The sequence below is a fragment of the Camarhynchus parvulus genome, chromosome 15, assembly GCF_901933205.1.
Source record: "Camarhynchus parvulus chromosome 15, STF_HiC, whole genome shotgun sequence".
Taxonomy (NCBI): Eukaryota; Metazoa; Chordata; class Aves; order Passeriformes; family Thraupidae; genus Camarhynchus; species Camarhynchus parvulus.
The window spans coordinates 7,572,106-7,591,804 of NC_044585.1; the positions used below are offsets into that span (position 1 = coordinate 7,572,106).

Sequence of the window (19,699 nt, forward strand, 5' to 3'; positions counted from 1 at the left end):
AAAATTAACATGGAACTGTCCTTCTAATTCTTGTCTCTCTTTGGAGAACCTGTCTTCCCCTTTGATCTCCCCGTGAGCCTGTTTGCATGGGTGACCCAACCACCTGAACAGAAACTTTGAAGCACAAGTCACTGAGGCAGCGTGTCAGAGCGCTTTGGGCCAACAAGATGGGCACCATGCTGACACTCTAGTTATAAACACACCAAACTCCCCCTTTCTAAACACCAGATCAATCTAAAGTTCACTTGCATTGCTCTTCATGCATGCTTGACCACATCCTCTTCATTTAAACTGCATTGCCTAAAACAACTTCCATAGTTTTGGTAATTTCTCTGCAGTAGTACTGGAAACTTTTGAGGAACTGATTTCCTTCGCATTTTCCTTTACATTTCCATTTTTCCTTTTACATTTGCAAATTTCATTATTCAGTTCCAAAAGCCAACTATCACATTGATTCTTACCAACCCAACAGCTCACTGGCCATCATTCAACTGAGGAACTCAATGGAAACACTTTCCAAAATCCCTGGGCTGAGCTGCTGCTTCCCCCTTTCCCCAAGATGATTTAAAACCCGCAGAAGTGAGGGATGAAGTCGGGCCTGACAGACCACTCTGCCCACACTAGTGCTCTCTGCCCCAACCAGGTGCAGCCCATCGGTGCCGCAGAGGGTACGTGTCAGCCTGTGCTAACATTCTTCAGATAAAACCATTATTTTTACATCATTCATTGGCCTTTATACAAATAAAGTCACTGAACTAAAGCACTGCTGCAGAATCAATTTATTTTGGTGTTGATAATGAAGGCTTTGGCTTTTATTTCCCACATAAATGTGTACTTTATTTCCAGGAAGGGAGGAAAAAAAGAAAGGAAAGGAACAAAAAAGGAAGGGCCTTTCTTATCAGTAACCATTGTAATTTCCTTGAAATAGCAACTAATTCTTACCCTTCCTTCTCACATGTGACCAGATATATGTATCTGTGTGAACAGCCCATTTAATTCCCTCCCTGCAAATGCTCTAAATAAGATGCATGAATAGGATTCATATAATGAAGCTGATTCTGGCATGCCTGAAAAAGTTCTACTTTTTAAGAAAAATATTTGAAGAATGATGTACTGTGAGAATTACCATTGTTTGTGAGTTCTGAAATGCAAGTATGCAAATACAGACATAATATATTTTTTAAATAAACAAAGTCTTAAATAGCTGCCCAAAAATAATGCAGCCAAGCTTGAGAAATAGATGTAGATATGAAAGTCATAATTATCCAGCAGTAGGACTAATCCAAAGAGATTAGCTCAAAACAGAAAAAGAATGAAAACAAGGGAAGCGACAAACACATGAGATGCAGCATTTGGTTTCAAAGTGGGCCAGGTGGCTTCCTTGGCACTCTGGCAGCAGGGAATTCTTCAGACTCTCAGCACATTCCAAGGGCAGAGAAGCTGCTTGCCCCAGCTCCAGCCCATTGGGTGGGCACAGGTTCAGGGATCATTCTCCCTATCCTTTAAAAGCAGCTGGATTGGAATGCAACCACAGAGACCTTCATACCAGCCTGCTGCCTTGCAAATCTGGGCAATAAGTCATGCCTCTCCAGGCTGCAAGCTAATCTGAATTAGGCATTTGATGTTCTAGTTCCAGTCAGCACACAATCTCCAGGAGAGCAAGACTCCTGGAGCAGGGATATGCCTTGGGTCAGGATGAGCAGTGGGGAGTATTGGAGAGAGCCACCAGGGCCAAGGGAAATGCCAAGGAGCATTTGGTTCTGCACCTTCACAGAGGCATGGCCTGCTGTCAACAGAGCTGGTGACTCCTGGTCTGTCTGATGGCAGTGCCTTGTCCTCTGAGGTTCAGCTTAAGCTCCACACCATCCCATCCCTTGGAACCCACTCTGGGGGTAATTTCAGATATTGTCAGTCCCTGTTGCTGCCAGCCTATATAACAGGAAAGGACACCGACCTGATATTATCCAAGACAAAGGGCTGAGAAGAAGAGAAAAAAGGGGGAAGGAAAAAAAAGAATAAAATAGTTCAGTTTGTGAACCACGTTTCAAGAACATCCCCCAGGTGCTCTCCATCCCCCAACGTTCAAACTAGCATGTTCTGCTGCAGCAACGAGCTTCACAAGGTCTGGTGTTCTAAGAAGGGCAGTGGTTTAGCCACCTCCTCAGTGTTCTACACAACAATTAGTAGGAGGTTCATTGCTATACATCAAAGATGCAGTCTGACTGTGGATAATTTTTCATAGAACTCTTAAAAGTGGTGAGTTAAAAGCATTTATCAGAAAAACCAGTTAACAACAACAAAACCTGCAAAAAATAAAACACAAAAACCCAACCACTCAGGCACACACACAAGCTTCCAGACATTTAATTACAAAATAAATGCATATGACAGACATCAACAAGCCTACAGGAAGATTCCTGCTTCAGTATTCAATGCAGCCTCAATAAATATTTCAAGGTTTCAAATGGATGCTTTGCAATAGCACAGTTTCCATTTGCACAAGTGCCAGAAGGAAGAATTCAAAACAGGCTTAAAGCAAAACCAGAGTATTTTCCTGTAAAACTTTAATTGGGAAACTGACACTATATAATCTGTACATCATTGCCTTCGAGCTGTTGTTAAAAAATTAAAGCTGTATCAAAAGGACTGCTTTGTTAAATTAACATGTTATGCATACCAGACATAATCTGCAGCAGGAAAGGAAATAGCTTTGAGTCCAAAATGCACTGATTGCTGCGGCTGTCATTGACAGAGGCTGAGCCAAACAACATCAGCAGACTAGAGCATCTCTCATGCCTCCCGTATGGACACACACCTTTACAAACACCCAGCCTTGATTTCAAAACCTGGGCAAAAGCAGAGTTTCATCACGGTGACTGTTACAGCTACAGATCACACATTGTATTGTGTGAATTCAGTGTGAAGTTTTGAGATGTGCAGGTATGGGGTGAGGCTGTGCTGATGGAGCCTGGCTGCCAAGCCCACCTTTGCTTTTATTCCAAGGGCAGCAGTGAGGAAGAGGCTGGAATGCCCAGGGCTGGTGTGATGGGCATGAAGGCTCTGGACCAGCCACAGGAGCCTCTCTCCCATGGAAAAAGACATCCCAGTCCTTTGCTCCAGCAGCAGGCAATGCCTTACCCACGCTTGCTCAGCAGCAGCACAGCCGCTACCAGGACAGGCACCTGCAGCACGGGGAGCTGGGCTGCAAGCTGTGGCCTGGGACAGAAGCTAAAGGGCTTGGTTTGGAGAGAGGGGTGATCAGACAGGGACATGGGACACGCAGCTCCTTGTATTTTAGGCACAAGACAAAAAAAAATTAGGTGGATCTTCTGAACTACCTCACCTATTTGAGTAAATACTCCGTAAAACACTCTCCCACCTACACACTTCAAAAAAAGACCTGAGTACCACTACCTCATTTTAAGGCTAGAGACACTCAGGCACTGAAGCTCAGAGGAACCTGCCCAAGGCTCTTTGAAAGTACTAATTGAAAATCTGAACACTTAAGGTTTCTCTCTGAAATCCATTCTGATGCTGAAGTCTGCTCAGCAAACACATGCCAAAAACGAACCAAGTGCCCTACGTCATCCCCAGGATATGACCACCTTCTCTGTTTAACCTTTGCAAGCCCTCGTCACAGTCACCATCACTTTGGCTTCAGATCAATCCAGGCTCATCAAACAGGCTACACTTTGAAAAGTGATTCATCACTTTGCATGCCCAAACTCCTGACAACATGACAGACTCAAGGAGGCCAAGTTTTCTAAAAATACAGAGCACGCTTCCTCAGAAAAGCCCGGTTCTCTCACATGTTTCAAGTTGTTCACCTCTGAATTTGAAGTGCCAAAGTAATTTTGGAAGATCTGAACAATAATGTTTCCTCAGTAAAAATTTACAGCTCTGCACACGATGGGCTGTACTTCACTCTGTGCACTGCGAGTCTGAGGCAGTGCTGTGGTCTGCAGTGAAGGCGGGTTAACAGTTTTGAGGCTTTCAAGATAAGCAAAATTTCCCTTGACGTTGTAAACTCTTCAGGTGGTTAGAGACAACAGTTTCTGCTTTTTTGATGTCTTCTCAGAAAAGAGCTCACATAATTTTATCAGTTTCTGGGGTGACCATCAGATAACCAAGCTATTCCTGCCGGAACCACTCAATGCATCTCCCCCTTCCTGTCACTGGCAATCCACAAGACGACCAGGGGATTCGAGCTAACCACAGGGTTCACAACTTAACTGATTAAGTAGGTGGGAACTGATGCCAGCTCAGCTCAAAGTGTCTGTCTCTGCTAACCAGAAGCCAGCCACAAGCTGTGGAGGGGAATGACCACAGATAACACACTGATACTGAAACCGTTTGGTGAAGCTGCAGCTTCCTGTTCGAGTGCTCTCGCAATCTCTTCGAAATGAATCTTCAGCAGGAAACTGGCTGCAGTTAAATGGGCTGTTTGGGTCGTCGTGTGGCGTCTATTGCTGCCTCTTGTTTTCAAGGGACCATTTATTATTCTCTCCTGCCCTCTTCCCCAGCTTTCTAGAAATGAACTGAATTAGGGCTCCTCAGAGAACAAGTCTTTAGAGGAAAGGAACGATACTTAGGCAAAGGCTGTGAGCACCTGCACCCGTTACAGCTCAATGCCTGTCAGTTATACAGTGCTCTGTAGCCTCGGGCATCTCCACTGTGACATCCTAATCTTCCTGACCAGAGCTCCTTTTCTCTTAAACCAGGATGCTACTAGATGCTATTAAGCAGCTTTGGAAGAGACATGAATATATGGGGAAAACGTGTTCTGTGAACTGGTTTGATCTAACTTTGGTCATGAGCCTTATAACCTTGCTTGTGTCAACACCTGCTCATATTTTGCTATGAGGAATGCTTGCAGAGAAAGTCTTTTAGACAAGTGATTTTGAGATCAAATTTTGAATCTTTGGTTCATTACAAGTATCCCACTAAGTTTAGCTTCTCAGCTGTTCAATGCCACTGCTACTCTGCAGGTGATGGCAGAATTTCATCAATCCAGTAAAACACATATATGCTTAACTCAAATGCAACATTTTTTTCCTTTGGTGATTACCAACTGGTCTGAGAATGCTGCTGCACAAGTTCAAAGCACACACTACACAGTCTGTACTATCCCTCATCTACAGCACTCTAATTGCTACAGGATGTCCAAAAATTGTCCTGCTTTGATTAGTTGATTTCAAGGGCAGCATGAACCATTTCAACCCCATGTCCAGAAAACCCAAGAACCACACATGATAGCATCTCAGTCAACTCCAAAGTTTCTTATTGTTTACAGATAACAAAGTACCAGTCTAAAAAGACTGAACTGAGGTTTGCAAGTATCCAGCAGCTACATCTAACATCTTCCCAAAAACTGCCAGTGTCCTGAGGCTTTCTGGTGAACACATGTGGTGAATTAATCAGACAAGAAAATTCCTCAGGATACTACTGTGTTCAGGCACACAAAGTCTTATCCATCATATATAGCACAGAGATGAAATGCAGACAGTAAAGGTATGAATCAGGCTACATTCCTGTAGAAAGCACTGCAGCCATGCCCACAGTGATGTAACTGTATGCCAATTTTCCATCATTCTGGTTGCAAACCTCTAAATATTCACACCAGAAGCATGGCATCTGGAAAGTATCTATAAATAAAGCAGTTAATTCCATTAAAATCTAGATGTGATACCACTTGAGTGTGTAACTCAGCAGCACTGTGTAAGGATCGCTAGTGCTTGCTGGATTTTTTATTATATTTTTGAAACACATACTAACTCCATAATCAAAAGCAATTCTGAGCACAAAACTGACCTCAAGGTCACAAGACTCTGGCAGACTGTTCCCTTTCATTGGAAATACACTGTACAGCCAGGACGTCAGCACATCCACACCGGATGGGCCACAGGCTAATTAAAAAGCAGCTTTGGTGGTTGTATCTGTTCCTAGAGCAGGTTACTAAACCAAACTTTATAACAAGCAATGAAACTGAAGGTGCTACAGAAGCAGACAATTCCCACAAAAACAAAGCAGAGCTCAGAGTGATGAACAATTGTTTTACTCAACCTCAATGTCTTTGAGTTTCTGACCTGTGACAAGCTGAGAAAAGAGAGAACAGCTACAATCACCTGAAAACTATGCTGAAGCATAAGGTATTCTGAACTGGAACTCAAATATTTCTTCATGAAACTAAGTATCATTGATCAAAGGGTTTTAAAACAAATTTTGGATACAGCAGTGCTTGAATTTCAGAATTAAACCATTGCCTCCCTGAAGGTATTTAATAAAACAAAGAGGCAGGGAACAAGCAGAGAGTATTTGGCTGTACCACTCACCAAATGGTATTGCAAAGACCTCCCACCCCGGTGTGATTCCTATCTCACACCCAAGTTACCATGGATTCATTGACATTTCTGCTCTTGCCCTGCATTCCCTGGCTTTCTAGAACTGCAGTTGGTCCTTTTGCATCATATAGGAAGGCTCTTGCAGTTTCATTTATGTATTTGTTATAAAAAGGAGAAAGGACACCTTCTAAAATGTGACCAGCAGGTCATGGTGACTGGGGCTTGTGTTGACCATGAGTAGCTGTGATGCTGAAATGCTGAGGCAGCAGGAAGTGAAAACACTGACCCTGTGTAGAAAACATCTCAGCTCAGGGTTTCCATTTGAATGCTCCTCTTCCAGCCATGCAAGCACTGCAGATGAGAAAGTTGCTCTTCACCAATTGTTCTGCTGCTGCAGCAGGAGCTGAACAGTTCCTGGAAAGGCAGCCCAGAACCCCAGGCTCCTGCCTGAGCCACCTGCACAGGGACACCAGCACGGAGCCCCTCTGTTCTCTCACCCCACAAGGGATGGAGGAGAGCTGCCTTCCCACTGCAGAGCAACCACATGGCCCAGTATATTCACATTTTAGCAGCCAGCTCAATCGCATCCAGGCTGAAACACGAAGTGAGGAGAGAAACCTCAGCCTACAGCAGATTTCCACCCATTTGCAGCTTTCACAGCAGAGCCCCCACACCTTCAGCATGTTATCAAAAGTTTTCTTTGGTGTGAGAGCTGACTTAGGATTGCATCTGTTGTTTTGCTAAATTAAAGTTGCATTTTTGCCTTCTGTTAGGACAGGAAAGAAACTAAGGATCTCTCTCGCCTATAATAACAAATCCCAATTAAAAAAAAAAGGTGACAAGGAAGAAATACAAGTGATGAAATTGAGTAAAACCCACCAACCTACAGAAACCCTTCCCTACTCTCTGGGTGAGCAGTGACTAGTTTTACCATCACCCAAAGAACTTACCCTCCCTAGACTATTTTATTCCAATATAGTTTAACATAGGGAAAACCACTTTGGGACTGATAAGCAATCAGGATGTTCCACTGAGCTGCATAATTAAATATTTATGATGCTTCAAGATGACAGGCAGTGTTCTCTAATGCCAATAACACCCACAAAGTTGATGCAATCGATCCCTTCTCCTTAATCTTTCTTGTTCACCAACTATCAAGGCCAACAAAACATGCTCATCTACAATTGCATTCTGCAGTGGCACTATTATTTTCTCTGCTACTCCCCTTACATGACATGGTTCTGGGTGCAGTGAAATATGAGACAAAACAAGAGAGTGTGAACCCTTTTTCTACCCACCCCCATGAGGAAGCAGGAAGAGGTGGGTTCCTCTGAGGAACAGCACAACAAGCACCAGTGCATGGGCAGCCCTCAGAAATGGACTATTTAAACCCTCTCTGTAATTATGAAACACCAGAAGTGCCCATTCTCACTGCACAAGACTATCAGAGAATTAAACAAAAATCAAAAGCAAATCCCCCAAGAGGCCCCACACTTAACCCCTGCTCACTGTGGTAGTTAGGTAAGGAGCCCTGATCCTAATCAGCTGTCTGCTTTAATCATCTTTTTGTTGGCTTTGGTAAAGGGAAAGAGAGTTAAAACAAGGCAATGGATTCTAAGGGAAGAGAGTCATGAGAGCAATAAACAATGTGAAAACAGCTGAGACAGACAAGCAAATACCCTGCCCTGCTACACAAAGAAAGCTCCAGCACGTATATGACACAACTGCTTCAGGACAGTCTTAATCAAAAAGGTCCAGAAATAAAGACCAGATATTCTCAAAATCCTCTGCCTTTCCTCTTCAGCAGGATGTAATCCTTTCCAGGCTGGTGAATTCAAGATGGATTTAGGACAAGTTTTCATTTTAGCGTGCAAGGCCAGTGACAGTGAGGTTATCCCAGCCCAAAAGCCAAGGAGCACTGGGAATTTCGGGGGATGTGTCTGTTTAACAATAGCGCCTTTCTAGTCAGATTAGAGCCCTGCTCCCCCCGGTGCCCCGGGCCGAGGGCAGCGGCAGGGAGATTAAAAACACGGGCAAAAATCACACACAAGTCATATGTCCCGTCCCTCGAGGGGCTCACGGTGTCAGCTGGCTGTGCCTCCTGCAGCTGGGGGGTTTATGGAAATCAGGATCAGCCCGTCCCGCTCCGGCCACAGGGACAAAGGGGCAGCGCTGCTGAGCCTCCGAGGCAGCCCCTCTGCCAAGGCCACTGCTCAGGCAGGGGGAAGCTCAGACAGAGAGGGCCCTTTGTGCTTGCTTATGGCTGTGGAGATGAGTGAAAATCCATGGGACTTTTCATCCTAATTAAAAGCAGAGGTCATCTAAGAAGAAACAGACTTTCAGAAAAGGGAACTTCTAAAGGAAAATGTGTTGTAAGGAAGTTCATGGACTTCAATATTTGTAAAGCTGAAGTATGTAGTTTATTTATGTTTGTACTTCTGCTTAAGCTTTTCATGGGACGTTTCAACAACCCTCAAAAGAGCTCCCACGGATCTGGAATAATATGTGTACTAATTACTCAGCTCAATTTGAGCTCATGGCTTATGGGACAGTCCCTGGAGCCAAGGGTCCAGCTCCTCAGCTGGCTTACAGCAACCTGGCTCCATCCCACACAGCACTAAGAGCAAACAAAACTCTATTTATTCAGTGACCTCAGCCTGTCCAGGTGAATTCAAGCATGGGGATAGTTTTTGTGAAGTGAGGCTATTTAGGAACATGGGAAAAGAAAACCAGAAGTTAAATGCTTTGGACTGATACCCATCATTTTATTCCTGGCTCACTAAAACTCCTGGTATCTTACAGGGAAAACTTCTTTCAAAATACTTTACGCTTCTATTCCATATTATTATTTTTCTATCTTTTTAAATCCTTTGTGCTGTCATTGCATTTGCAGGCCACATCACTTTTTAATAGTTCCTTTTTCTTTTCTCTGTCTTCAAAGAAGATAGAGTATTGTTCCACCTGAAGAGGACCTATCTGCCATTCTTTTTCTTGTCCAGAAGAAAAAGACAATTAGAGTTCCTCTCTTATGCTTGGCATCATGGCAAAAGGAGATTGATTGATACTTATTTTGGAATTAATACTCCTTTATTCATAAATCTTGTCCAGAAAGTCTCGCTCATATTGCCAGCCCACAGGCACACTATTGTAGGAAATACATATTAAATTCAGTTTTATCATTTACCTTTGGCTCCAGCTCAAGGAGTTTTAGAGTCATAACAAGAGCCCTGTTTCCAATATTGATTTTTGGCACAGAAAAATGCTAATTTATCAGTGGTCCTAAAATACAATGAATTTTCCAGCCCAGCCAAGAAATGTTACCCATCTAGAGAAGATATTTTTCATTAGCGTGTGACAGAGCAGCAGGTGGAAAAACCCTGTTTGTCACAATTCCAATGTGCCTCTGGTCACCGAGCGTGCTCCCACACCATGAGGGAAGCACGCTCAGGAATTCCCAAACAGAAGTATGACATGCTTCATTGCAATAATTTTTTGATCTTTATGTAGAAATTTATCCTTCTCAGGACATCTGTTTTTCCTTGGCCATCTCGAAGATGTCAAGGTATGCAATCATCCCTGGGGTCCATGTGGGAAATGGTACTGACTCAAGGTCTGCACAGAAAAGATGCTGCTGAAGGTACTTTTCCAAGTGATAATTTGGTTCCAACCTAACAGCACAAGAGCATCCTTGAAGCACAGAGTGGACTGGGGAATGCTCCTGGTGAGATCCTCAGTGAGCCCCTGTAACCTCTGCACCACAGGCACAAACCTGCCCATGCTCACACCAAGGATTTCTGGCCTGAGAGCAGCCTCCTTAGCAGGCACCATCTGCTTCAGGGTTTCACAGACCTGCACTGAGCTGGCACAAACTGAGAGAGGCCATGGAAAGAGGTTTACAGGGGATATAAACCTGCAGAGTCAACAGCTCCTCTGCTGATGATTTCCCAGCACTTTGCAGCCATTTGTACCTGTCCTCTCTCCTACTGAGGTGGGCACTATCTCTGTGCTGCAAACCAGGGGAATGCAGCTCACAACTGGCTGTCCCAGCAAGTGCACTCATGGGCATGGTGGTTGTGAGCAGAGCAGCTCTTTTGGGCAACAGCCCCACTGTACAGCAACACTGAGTACAGGAGAGGAGTCCTGCATGGTTGTAAAGATCTTTGCCAGCAAAAATCCAAACTGGCTGGAAAGCCAGTTCCAAAAATGAACAAGATCATTTGAGAGAACAGCCAGGAAGGGGCAGACTGGGGTCCAGGCAGACAGTGTGGGGGGCTCAGGGTGCTCAAAGCCCACCCAGCCCTTGCCTGAGTCACCTCAGGTTCAGCTTCACCCGGGGGACGAGATAACTGTCCTCATGCTACATCACCAAGCAGGAGGAATGAAGGTTGCAGATAGCACTGAGCTGACTCTGGATGGCCCAAGGGTCTCTGCAAGCCTTATGGTGTTCTGCACATTTCTCTCTATCCACGAGCTCCAGCCTGAGTTATCTGAGACACTGGTTTCCTGCACTCAACAAGGAAGATGTAAAATCAACAGAATTTGATCAGCTGCCAGGGATTTGACTAGGCTACAAAGACTTTGATATTTTACAGAAGCTCAGAATAAAAATCAGCTGCTGCTGTAGCCAAGTGTATGTTACTGTTTTTATTTAAAAAAAAAAACCCTTTCAAGAACAAATAAAACCAAACAAAGACGTCTCATCCTCCTGTACTTTTGTTCCAAGGCACACTCAGACAGGTTGGCTCACTGGCTATCCATTTGCCATATGCTTTCAAGTTTATTCTTTCATTCACTCCCATATTTTAGCCCCTTCCAGTTCAGAAGACGAACAGCTGCACAGATGCTCTATAAATAAACTACATAATTTATTGGAAGAGGTTTTTTGTTTATTTTTTTAAGCTACCACATACTCTCCAGCTCTATCTTTTTCCATCCTCTCTATGAAACTGAGTCAAATTCAGCTGCAGCTTGGGTTTGTCTCTACAGTGTGCTCAACCTTATAAACAACTGCAACTTTTTAGCCATTAATAACAAACTGTATGTATTATCTTATATTCATTGTAACTACTTTATAACTATGTTTGGTTCTAAGTTAACTACCAGAAAAAAAACTTGACAAACATCCACAGGGTGGATATGTATCAGTGATGTATAGAAACCTCAACTAGTTCTAACTCTGATTCTCTGTGTACTTTTTAACAAATCAGTGCATTTTCAGGTAGACAGGCCTCTCATCCTGTAACCAAAAAGAGAATCTGTTTTGTCTGCTCAGAAGACAGACAGACCTCTCTGACTAAGATCACTAATCTCGTTTGTGCATGCAGGAAATGTGACAAATGGCTGGAGTAGTTTATCACACAAATGTAACCATCAAGTCATAGAGGGAATGAGATATTAACCTCCATAAACAAACTCGTGTTCCATTTCTCAGCACAGCGGAAGTATACATTAATGAGATAAGGATATGAAACACATGCTGCTGAGGAGAGAAAGCTGCAGCAGCAGTACAGACATAGAAATGTCTTGTCCTATCCCAGAAAAAGTAAATGCCATTTGAAAATTAATTTTGGGAAATAGTGTTTTAAGAGATTTTGGCCGTGGTACGTACAAGAGACTGAAACTATGTGCCAGGTCACTGTTACTGCTGGTTTTGAGGCTTAAATTAAATCTAGGTGCAACTGGAGCTCATCAGATGTAACTTCAAAATGAGACCAAAATTTCACCTAATGTTCCATGGGAAGCCTGAAGTCAAGGAAGTTGCTGGAATATCCAACACTTAGGAGTTAGTTATTTAGACACTTGCATTTAGTTTTCTTCCTGCCTCTAGCTCCAGAGTCTGCACTTCGTGGACAAGGCATTTGCTGAGGTTTTTCAGCAGTGAGCCTGCTCTGACTGCCTGGACAGGCCTTGATGGCTCAGCTGGATGAGCCAAACCTTGGACTGAGATTTTTTCATGCAAGATTCCTACTGTAGGTTTTAAGTTCTCTCTTGGCAAATGCTCATTTCCTTAAAATGTGCATTTTCTACACATGTTTCTGAAATCAAGCATCTCTGCAAGGACAGCTGACGCAAGTGAATGGAGAAGAGTGGGGATTCAGAACGAGGTAATTAAAATTGAGCACGCACAAAATAGTTTGTGGTATTTAAACAGCTGCTCATGAAACCCAGTACAAGAACTTCACCAAGTAACGATACAGATCGTCATTCCACAAGTCTTCCACAACACAAGCCATCAGCACAGCTATCAGGAGGAACACCCAGCACAGCAGTGTCTCCAGCATTCCTCCTGCTGCCACGGCTTTCACCATGTCTGGGGAACAACCCGTCCCATGTAAACAGGGGCAGAGCCAAAACAGTGACATAAAGTTTCACAGACAGCTGCTTTCGTGAGAAAATGAGAGCTCTTATAGATGTTATGGACAACTCCTGCTGTGGGGCCAGTTGTCTGGATCTGGTGGTTTGAACATCTCTGTGCCACCTGCAAGAATCAGCTTCCCATGGGAGTTTGGGCCAATGGAAGTGGCAGTCTCTGACTTTTGCTAAATCCACTTAGAGCAGTGTCAGAGTCTTGGGGGAGACAATGAGCTTCAAGAGCTGGCACATGGTGAGGCAGAAGACAGTCTAACAGGGAAAATGACAATCCATAAAGAAAAGCAATGCCATTTCACACTACTCATGATCTCAAAATACTGCCCTGGCATGCAGAAAGCTCTTACCTCCCTTGAGAAGTTATGGGTTGGCAAAATAAGACAACTTTGTCCCCACACATGCACAGAGAAGGAGCTAATAATTTTCTCAAAATCATTTCTCTGAGAAACAAAAGTAAATTTCTGAATAGCCAGCAATGGAAGAAAACAGTCCTATGATTTATTGGCCTTGAGACTCTGAGAAGAATTCTTTGGCCTTTTTCCATTACGATTTTGCAACCTATGTTATAGCCACTGGGAAATTGTTTGTTCCCAAACCAGGCACTCAGTCATAAAATCTGTGAAGATGATTCATTATTATTTATGTGGTGCCATGGGCATGCATGGCATTTTACAGACAAATAGAAGATAAAGCATCTGCCTTTAGAAGCTTAGGTGAATCTGATTCTCCAAGTGTATGGAAAGCAGCACTTAATGGGTCCTAGAGCAAACATTCCTCATCCCTCAATGAATTAAGCAATGATACTCACCTGGGATACTGCAGGATACTCAGTAAACATATAACTACTGTCTAAAAATTCATGACATTATTTCATTAAAATTCTGAGACTATTCAAGTCGTAAGTTATTTTGTAATGGTTTTATGATGAAAATGTACTTAATCTTGTATTATGAATTTCTGATAATATGCACGATAGCATGGGGCAATGTTGCCATGAAACTGGACCATAAATTCTGCACTGCCTGGCAATTTTTTCTCTTTGTGCACTGGGTAGAAGCTCAGCAAGTTCCATCACCCTAAACTTACAACATAAATTATTGAAAGTAAATAATTCTGGTGATTATAGTAAAAAGAAATGTGTTCCAGGCCTCCACATCAACTTCCTGAAGTACATCAAATCCACCCTTGTTCTGGTTCTATAGAGAATGAGCAGCTTTAGCTCTTGGTATGAAACAGTTTGGGACCACTCACCTAGAAGGCAAAACTTTATCATGGCAGAGGTTGTGACAACAGCAATTACTGTTCAATCAGTGTAGGCAGGAGTTGTTTGCTGGACTGAGAGATCCATGTTCAGATTTGCATACACCTTCATCTAGAACCTCTGCACTCCACATGACTTACTGTCTGAACAACCAGGGTATCATATCTCCCCACCATACATTTGTTTTGAGAGTCAGATATAATGTGATTCCAGGAATTTTCATGTTGACTTTGCTAAGCCTCTCACAACCTCTCCTATTTCTGTATTACTCAGTCATGTCTGTGCCTGCCTTTTTGGACAGCTGAGCAGAAAATGTACCCGAAACAAACAAATTAATCCACCTCTATATGAAGAAATGTCATTATTGCACACACAGATAAGGTACATATGAACAGAAAAGGACAATTAAACATGTCTGGTACATTGCACACACAGGCAGATGGTCCTGACCCTGTAACACCACCCTCAAACATTGTGGCACTCCTGTGAAGGAAACATCAGCAACACCCTCCCCTGAAAACAAGCAAGCTTGTTTTGTAACTCAGAGGCTTGTAAATAAGAGAATATTGACTTTCTTGTTGTTCACAATGGTGAGGGCTGCAATTCTTTGTAAAATGGGAGTAATTGTGTATTTGATTCTTGTATTTAATACACAAATGAAAATGTGTATGGGGGAGGGAGGAGAGGAGTGAAGCATCTCCTGCTGGTGTTGAAAACTCTCTCCACTCAGGTCTTGTAATTCTCCAGAGGTGACTAACTAGCTGCAATACACCATCGACTGACCAAAAAACCCCTCCCTAGAAGTAAAATATTAAATTAAGAAGCCCCCAGGCTCTTAATGCACTCCCACATGTCAGGGCTGTCCCCTGCCAGGTGCATGACAGCCCTGTGCTCTCACCCTGTTTCTGTTCTGCATTTCTTCCATGGGGCTGTGCAATAGGTAGTGTAAACCTCTGCAATCAACATCAACAGAAGTGAAAGAATTAGCTGTAAAATGACTTACGGAGTAGCCTCTTCCTGAAAGCGATTGAGCAGAACTCTGTGGGAGGAAACAATATGCCACAGTAAGTAATGCAAGAGATTCTGTGTAATGTAAGATAAGAATCATTTTGCTATTCCCTCCCCCAGCCCAGTATTCCTTAGGGGAAAACTCCACAACCTCAAATGATCTCCTGATACTCTGTGTGCTGCCACAGGAGTAACAGGCAGAGAGCACTTCCAGGTGAGGGCTCTGGGGCTATTTCAGGCAGGGTTTCATAAGCCAGAGCAGGGCTTCAACAGCTCCTCCTGACCAAGGTAAAAGCTCTCAGCGTGGGACACGTCTTCACAGCAGCAGGACACACACTTTGAACCATCCCTCTTCAGGACACGACGGCGCCTCCCTGGGAACAGCACGCACATGTGAGGATGCTCTCCAGAACCAGGCTTGCACATTGTGCCTCATTGACTCCAACTCTCAATCATGTAACCAAATATCCCACTTTCCATTCCCCTCCATGAATCTGTGAGCCTCCAGCCTTCACTGCTGCAGCATTACCATATGACAACTCTATCTGAAATAACAATAGCAGCAAAGCACTAATTTATCATCTCTCAGAGCTTTAATAAGCACTCTGTCCCTTTTGAATAAGTTAAATTACATTGTTTACTCCTGCTCTTCATTTCAGCTCCTCCTGCTCCTTTCTCTACCACATCCTTACCTCTTTCACATGCTGCCAAATCATTTGGTTCTTTTCCTTCTCATTACACCAGCTCCAGTCACTTGGATCCCTTTCCTCTCTCTACAACCAAAGACTGTTGAGCTGCTGGGTTTTTGCTGGCAGTGGCTTTCTCCAAGCAGCTAAATGAATTCCACCTCTAGCTCCAGCTGCTGCTATATGCCTTCTTTTCAGAAATTAAAAAGGAGCCAGGAACACACGACACCACATAACCCAGCAAGTACTCTGCAGGCCAATTTCCAAGTGTGATTTATAATCATGATGCCCTCACTACATGATTTTATTAAACAAGATCCAGGGAGTCTTAGCAGTCCTGTTTCTAAGACTGATGTTCTAGTGGCTACCAAAAATACTGAATTGTTGCAGGCTGATGGTGAGGATTATTTTGTCTTTTTGCAGCAGTGCCAGAAGTTATCACGTTACTAAATCAGCACAGCACAATACCCCAAAGAGATTGATGCAAACTGATTGCAAATACTTGTAATTTTTCACCAGCAAGATAACAGTCCCTTTGTACTAGCAGTTTGAAAGCCTTTTGATCAGAGGATACCTAGATATACACAGGAAACCTTTTCCAGACTCCTGCTCTCAGTGGAAGACACAATTGTCTTGTTGCTCTGCCCATGCAAGCTCTGTGCCACTGGCTTGCACCTGCCTCTGACACCAGACAGGCAATTCTCCAGCCAAGTGCCCATTGAGAAGAGCTCCCAAAGCCAAGAAGAAACAAGAGCAAAGTCCTGCAATTATGTGGGTGTGGGAGGAGGGCTCCCTGTTAACCCTCTCAGCGCCACACAGAAGGAAAAGATGTGACCCAGCTCTTACAGACAGGTCTGCAGCCAAGGAGTGACTGGGTGCCAGTCCTCACCCCTGGCATGCTACACCTGCACCTCTGTGCTGCTGGAAAGGGACAGCTTCCACAGGAGAGCCTGAGGCAGCAGCACCACTGATAACAGCATCTGAATTCCCCCCTTCTGCATCCTGAACACAGATTTGGCCACCGCCTTCAAATATTGCAAAAAAAGGGAGGGTTTATTTATAAACCTCCTAAATATAAACTGCCCAGAAATAAAGCTACAGACCAGTGAAATGAAGGGCAGTAGCATTTACCTCTATTTTTGAGAAATTACCACAAAATCATCCCTCTCTCTACGTACTCTATGCCCCAAAGTACTCACGGAATTCAGCCTTGTGTAGAAATAAGGTCAATAACAATATCCTGCTATCTACAGAAGTATGTCAAACAGCTGAACACAATTATGTGTTCCAACACTTTGGAGAGCTTGACCAGGCAGTTCACCTAAAGTAAACACAGAAATGATGTGGAGGCAAATTACCTGCTTGGAAAGGCAGGAGGAGGAAAGGAAAAAGGGTGCAAGTTCTCACTCCAGCCCTCCATCAACTGAGATTTAACCAAGAATGACAAGGTCTAACAAATTGGAAATAATAAGCAAAAACAGAAACAAGAGGTTTCATTAGAAGCTTCTCTCTAGGGAAACAGCCTCAGAGCATTTTCACTCTCACAGTTATTTTCCATCTATGAGCTTTGTGCACACGCAAAATGTTTTCCTGGGATGAAGCAGACTCTTGGACAACAAACTCAAGCACACTAACAACAGACCTGATTTTCTTAAGACAACTTTCAGGCATCCCAAGCTGTCCAAGAACCCCAGGAATCTGCAGACCACTGATTTAAAACCACTGAGTAGAAAACAATAAAACCAGTTGTTGGGTAAAGTGTTACATCAGAAATAATGAAAACTGAACGGCAATTGACTCTGGTATTTTTCACATCCAAGAGCCTCTTCTCTCTTAAAAGTTTTAACATCAAATTTCCTGAAAAATCAGTGGTGAAAAAGGGCGGGGTTTTCCCCCCTCCCTCAGAATTTTTCTTGCATATATAAAATTAGTAACTGGTGAATACTTTGGAGTCAACTCGTAAAATCTTTTCCAACAATTAGGTTTATGCATAACCATGCCCCACATTCTCCAGGGCTGTTTGCATGCATTTTTCTGCACATCTAACAAACTACTATTGCTTTTTTGGTTAGCTGGGAACACTGCAGCTCTTTAGGCAGATCCATACCAATTGTCACATGTAGCAATTCTGAAAAACCCAGCTAATATCAGCTACAAGTGCCAGAGCAGAACGGTTTGCATGCAACTGTGATGGATGTTCCTAAAGAAAAAAATCTTTGGGGGTTAACACAAACACAGCTCAGTCCCTATGTCTCTATATCAAGATCAAATAATGAGAAAAGTAATCAATTGTGGCTGCAAATATAAGAAATCTTAGTGGAAGTTTAACTTGGCATCTACCCAGCGCTGAAGCAACCTCCTTTCACAGTGAATGAGTGCTTGTCTGGCAGGAGTAATTACTGGGGCAAGCCTTCAGCTGGAACAACTTACCCAGGCTCTTACCTACAAGGACAGGAGCACTTACATGGAGGGCTGTCACACAACTCTCACTCTCCAAAGAGGATATTTGCTGGTTGGGCCAATTTTCTCCTTGTCAGAAGGGCCTCAAGCAGCAGGGGATGATGGTGCCCGTGGTACCCAGCCAGCCACACTCCCCTTGGTGCTGCTCCCACCAGCACAGCACCTGCCTGGGAGCTCTGGGAGCCCACCTGAGACTGAAACCCAAACCAGCTGCAACACAGGCACCCAAGAAAGCTCAGCTCTGGCCCTCAAACCCTGCCTGGAGAAACCACAGCAGGCAGGAAAAGGGCTGCCAAACACACAGCTCAAAGCCAGGACTGTGACCCCACCCAGCCAGACACTGAATCCCAGCCCTCTGCTCCAGCTGCACAGCAACCCTGAGCAGAGCCTCAGGGAGGGCAGCAGCCTCTCTGCCTGCTGAGCACCAGCTTTTGGCTCTTCCAGGGCTGTTTGGAATACCCAGCCTTCCCAGGGGAGACTGCTATTAGTTAGGGGCAAAATGAGTATGGTCTGTGCATTTAATGATGCAGAAGTGGAGCTGCACTGCTAGGTGGCATTTGTGCATAAAGATAAATGGCTTATAATATTTTGCAGATGATGTGCTCTTTTACAACTAAAGATTTTTGGTTCCTTTAAAGCCCAAGGTTAAAAACAAAACCAGACAGCACAGACATTTCAGTTATGTCACAGAGTGAATTATTTCTACCCTGGGATAGCTCTTGTGTTAATTACACTGGATATAAAAAAAATACACCTTTCTGGAAGCAAAGGCAAAATCTTACTGCTGAAAAACTCCACTACCCCCCCACCGATGTCCTTGAGAGCTGGAGTTACACTGCTATCTGCAACTGTATTTAAAAGATTTCTTTCTTTCTTTGTGATAAAAATGGCAACTGCAATTTAGAAAAGAAAATAATGAGAAAATCTCACCAATAACCTGCAGCAGGTTTTCCAAGATTGTCTATTAAATTGACAGAAAAAGTTATTTCCCTTATATAAATAAAAGCATGGCCTTCCACTGCTCTCATGATGCAAAAGAAATTAAGACACCCTCTGTTCAGTTTCTTAAAGCTATTGGGTTACTTATTGAACTCGAAAGACAGCAGGAAGGGCTTTAAAATCCAGTAATAATCAAGGTAAAAGGGCACCTCAAGCCAATTCCCCATTCTCAATGGGTCAGGCAGGTTTCAAGTTGGATCTTTTGTGTCCTTGACAAAAAACCCAACTACAAGGGGATTAGTTAAAAGCAGGTGATGGCAGCACAACCACAAAACTAGGTTGTTTGTAGTGCTCCCTTCCATCCTTTTTGGCTAAAGGACACAAATTAACATATTCCAGAAATGTCAATAGTTCATTCCTGCTTTTATGACATGTGCCATTTCATTGGCCGAAGGCAGGAGTGTATCAAGTACCTCCAAATCAGCTGTTGAAATGGCTGTTTTCAGCCAATAGCTATTCCCATGTGCCACAGGACAGTCCCCAAAAACAGCCTCCAACCACTGCTGTTAATGCCATCCTTGTGTTAGTGTGGAAACTGAGGCAGGGAAAAACCCCCAGTGGCGCCTGAGGAGCCA

The 19,699-nt window shown here is 43.6% G+C and overlaps 1 protein-coding gene across 14 annotated transcripts in view; it reads right to left on the bottom strand.

The window, feature by feature from the left end:
* The window catches only part of FBRSL1 (fibrosin like 1), a 502,181-nt gene that overhangs the window by 256,210 nt on the left and 226,272 nt on the right, over positions 1-19,699 (bottom strand). For all 14 annotated transcript variants that reach the window (XM_030959009.1, XM_030958999.1, XM_030959008.1 and 11 more), the window contains exon 4: positions 14,975-15,010. In XM_030959009.1, the coding sequence (XP_030814869.1) occupies positions 14,975-15,010 (36 nt within the window). The remainder of the gene's footprint in view (positions 1-14,974; positions 15,011-19,699) is intronic.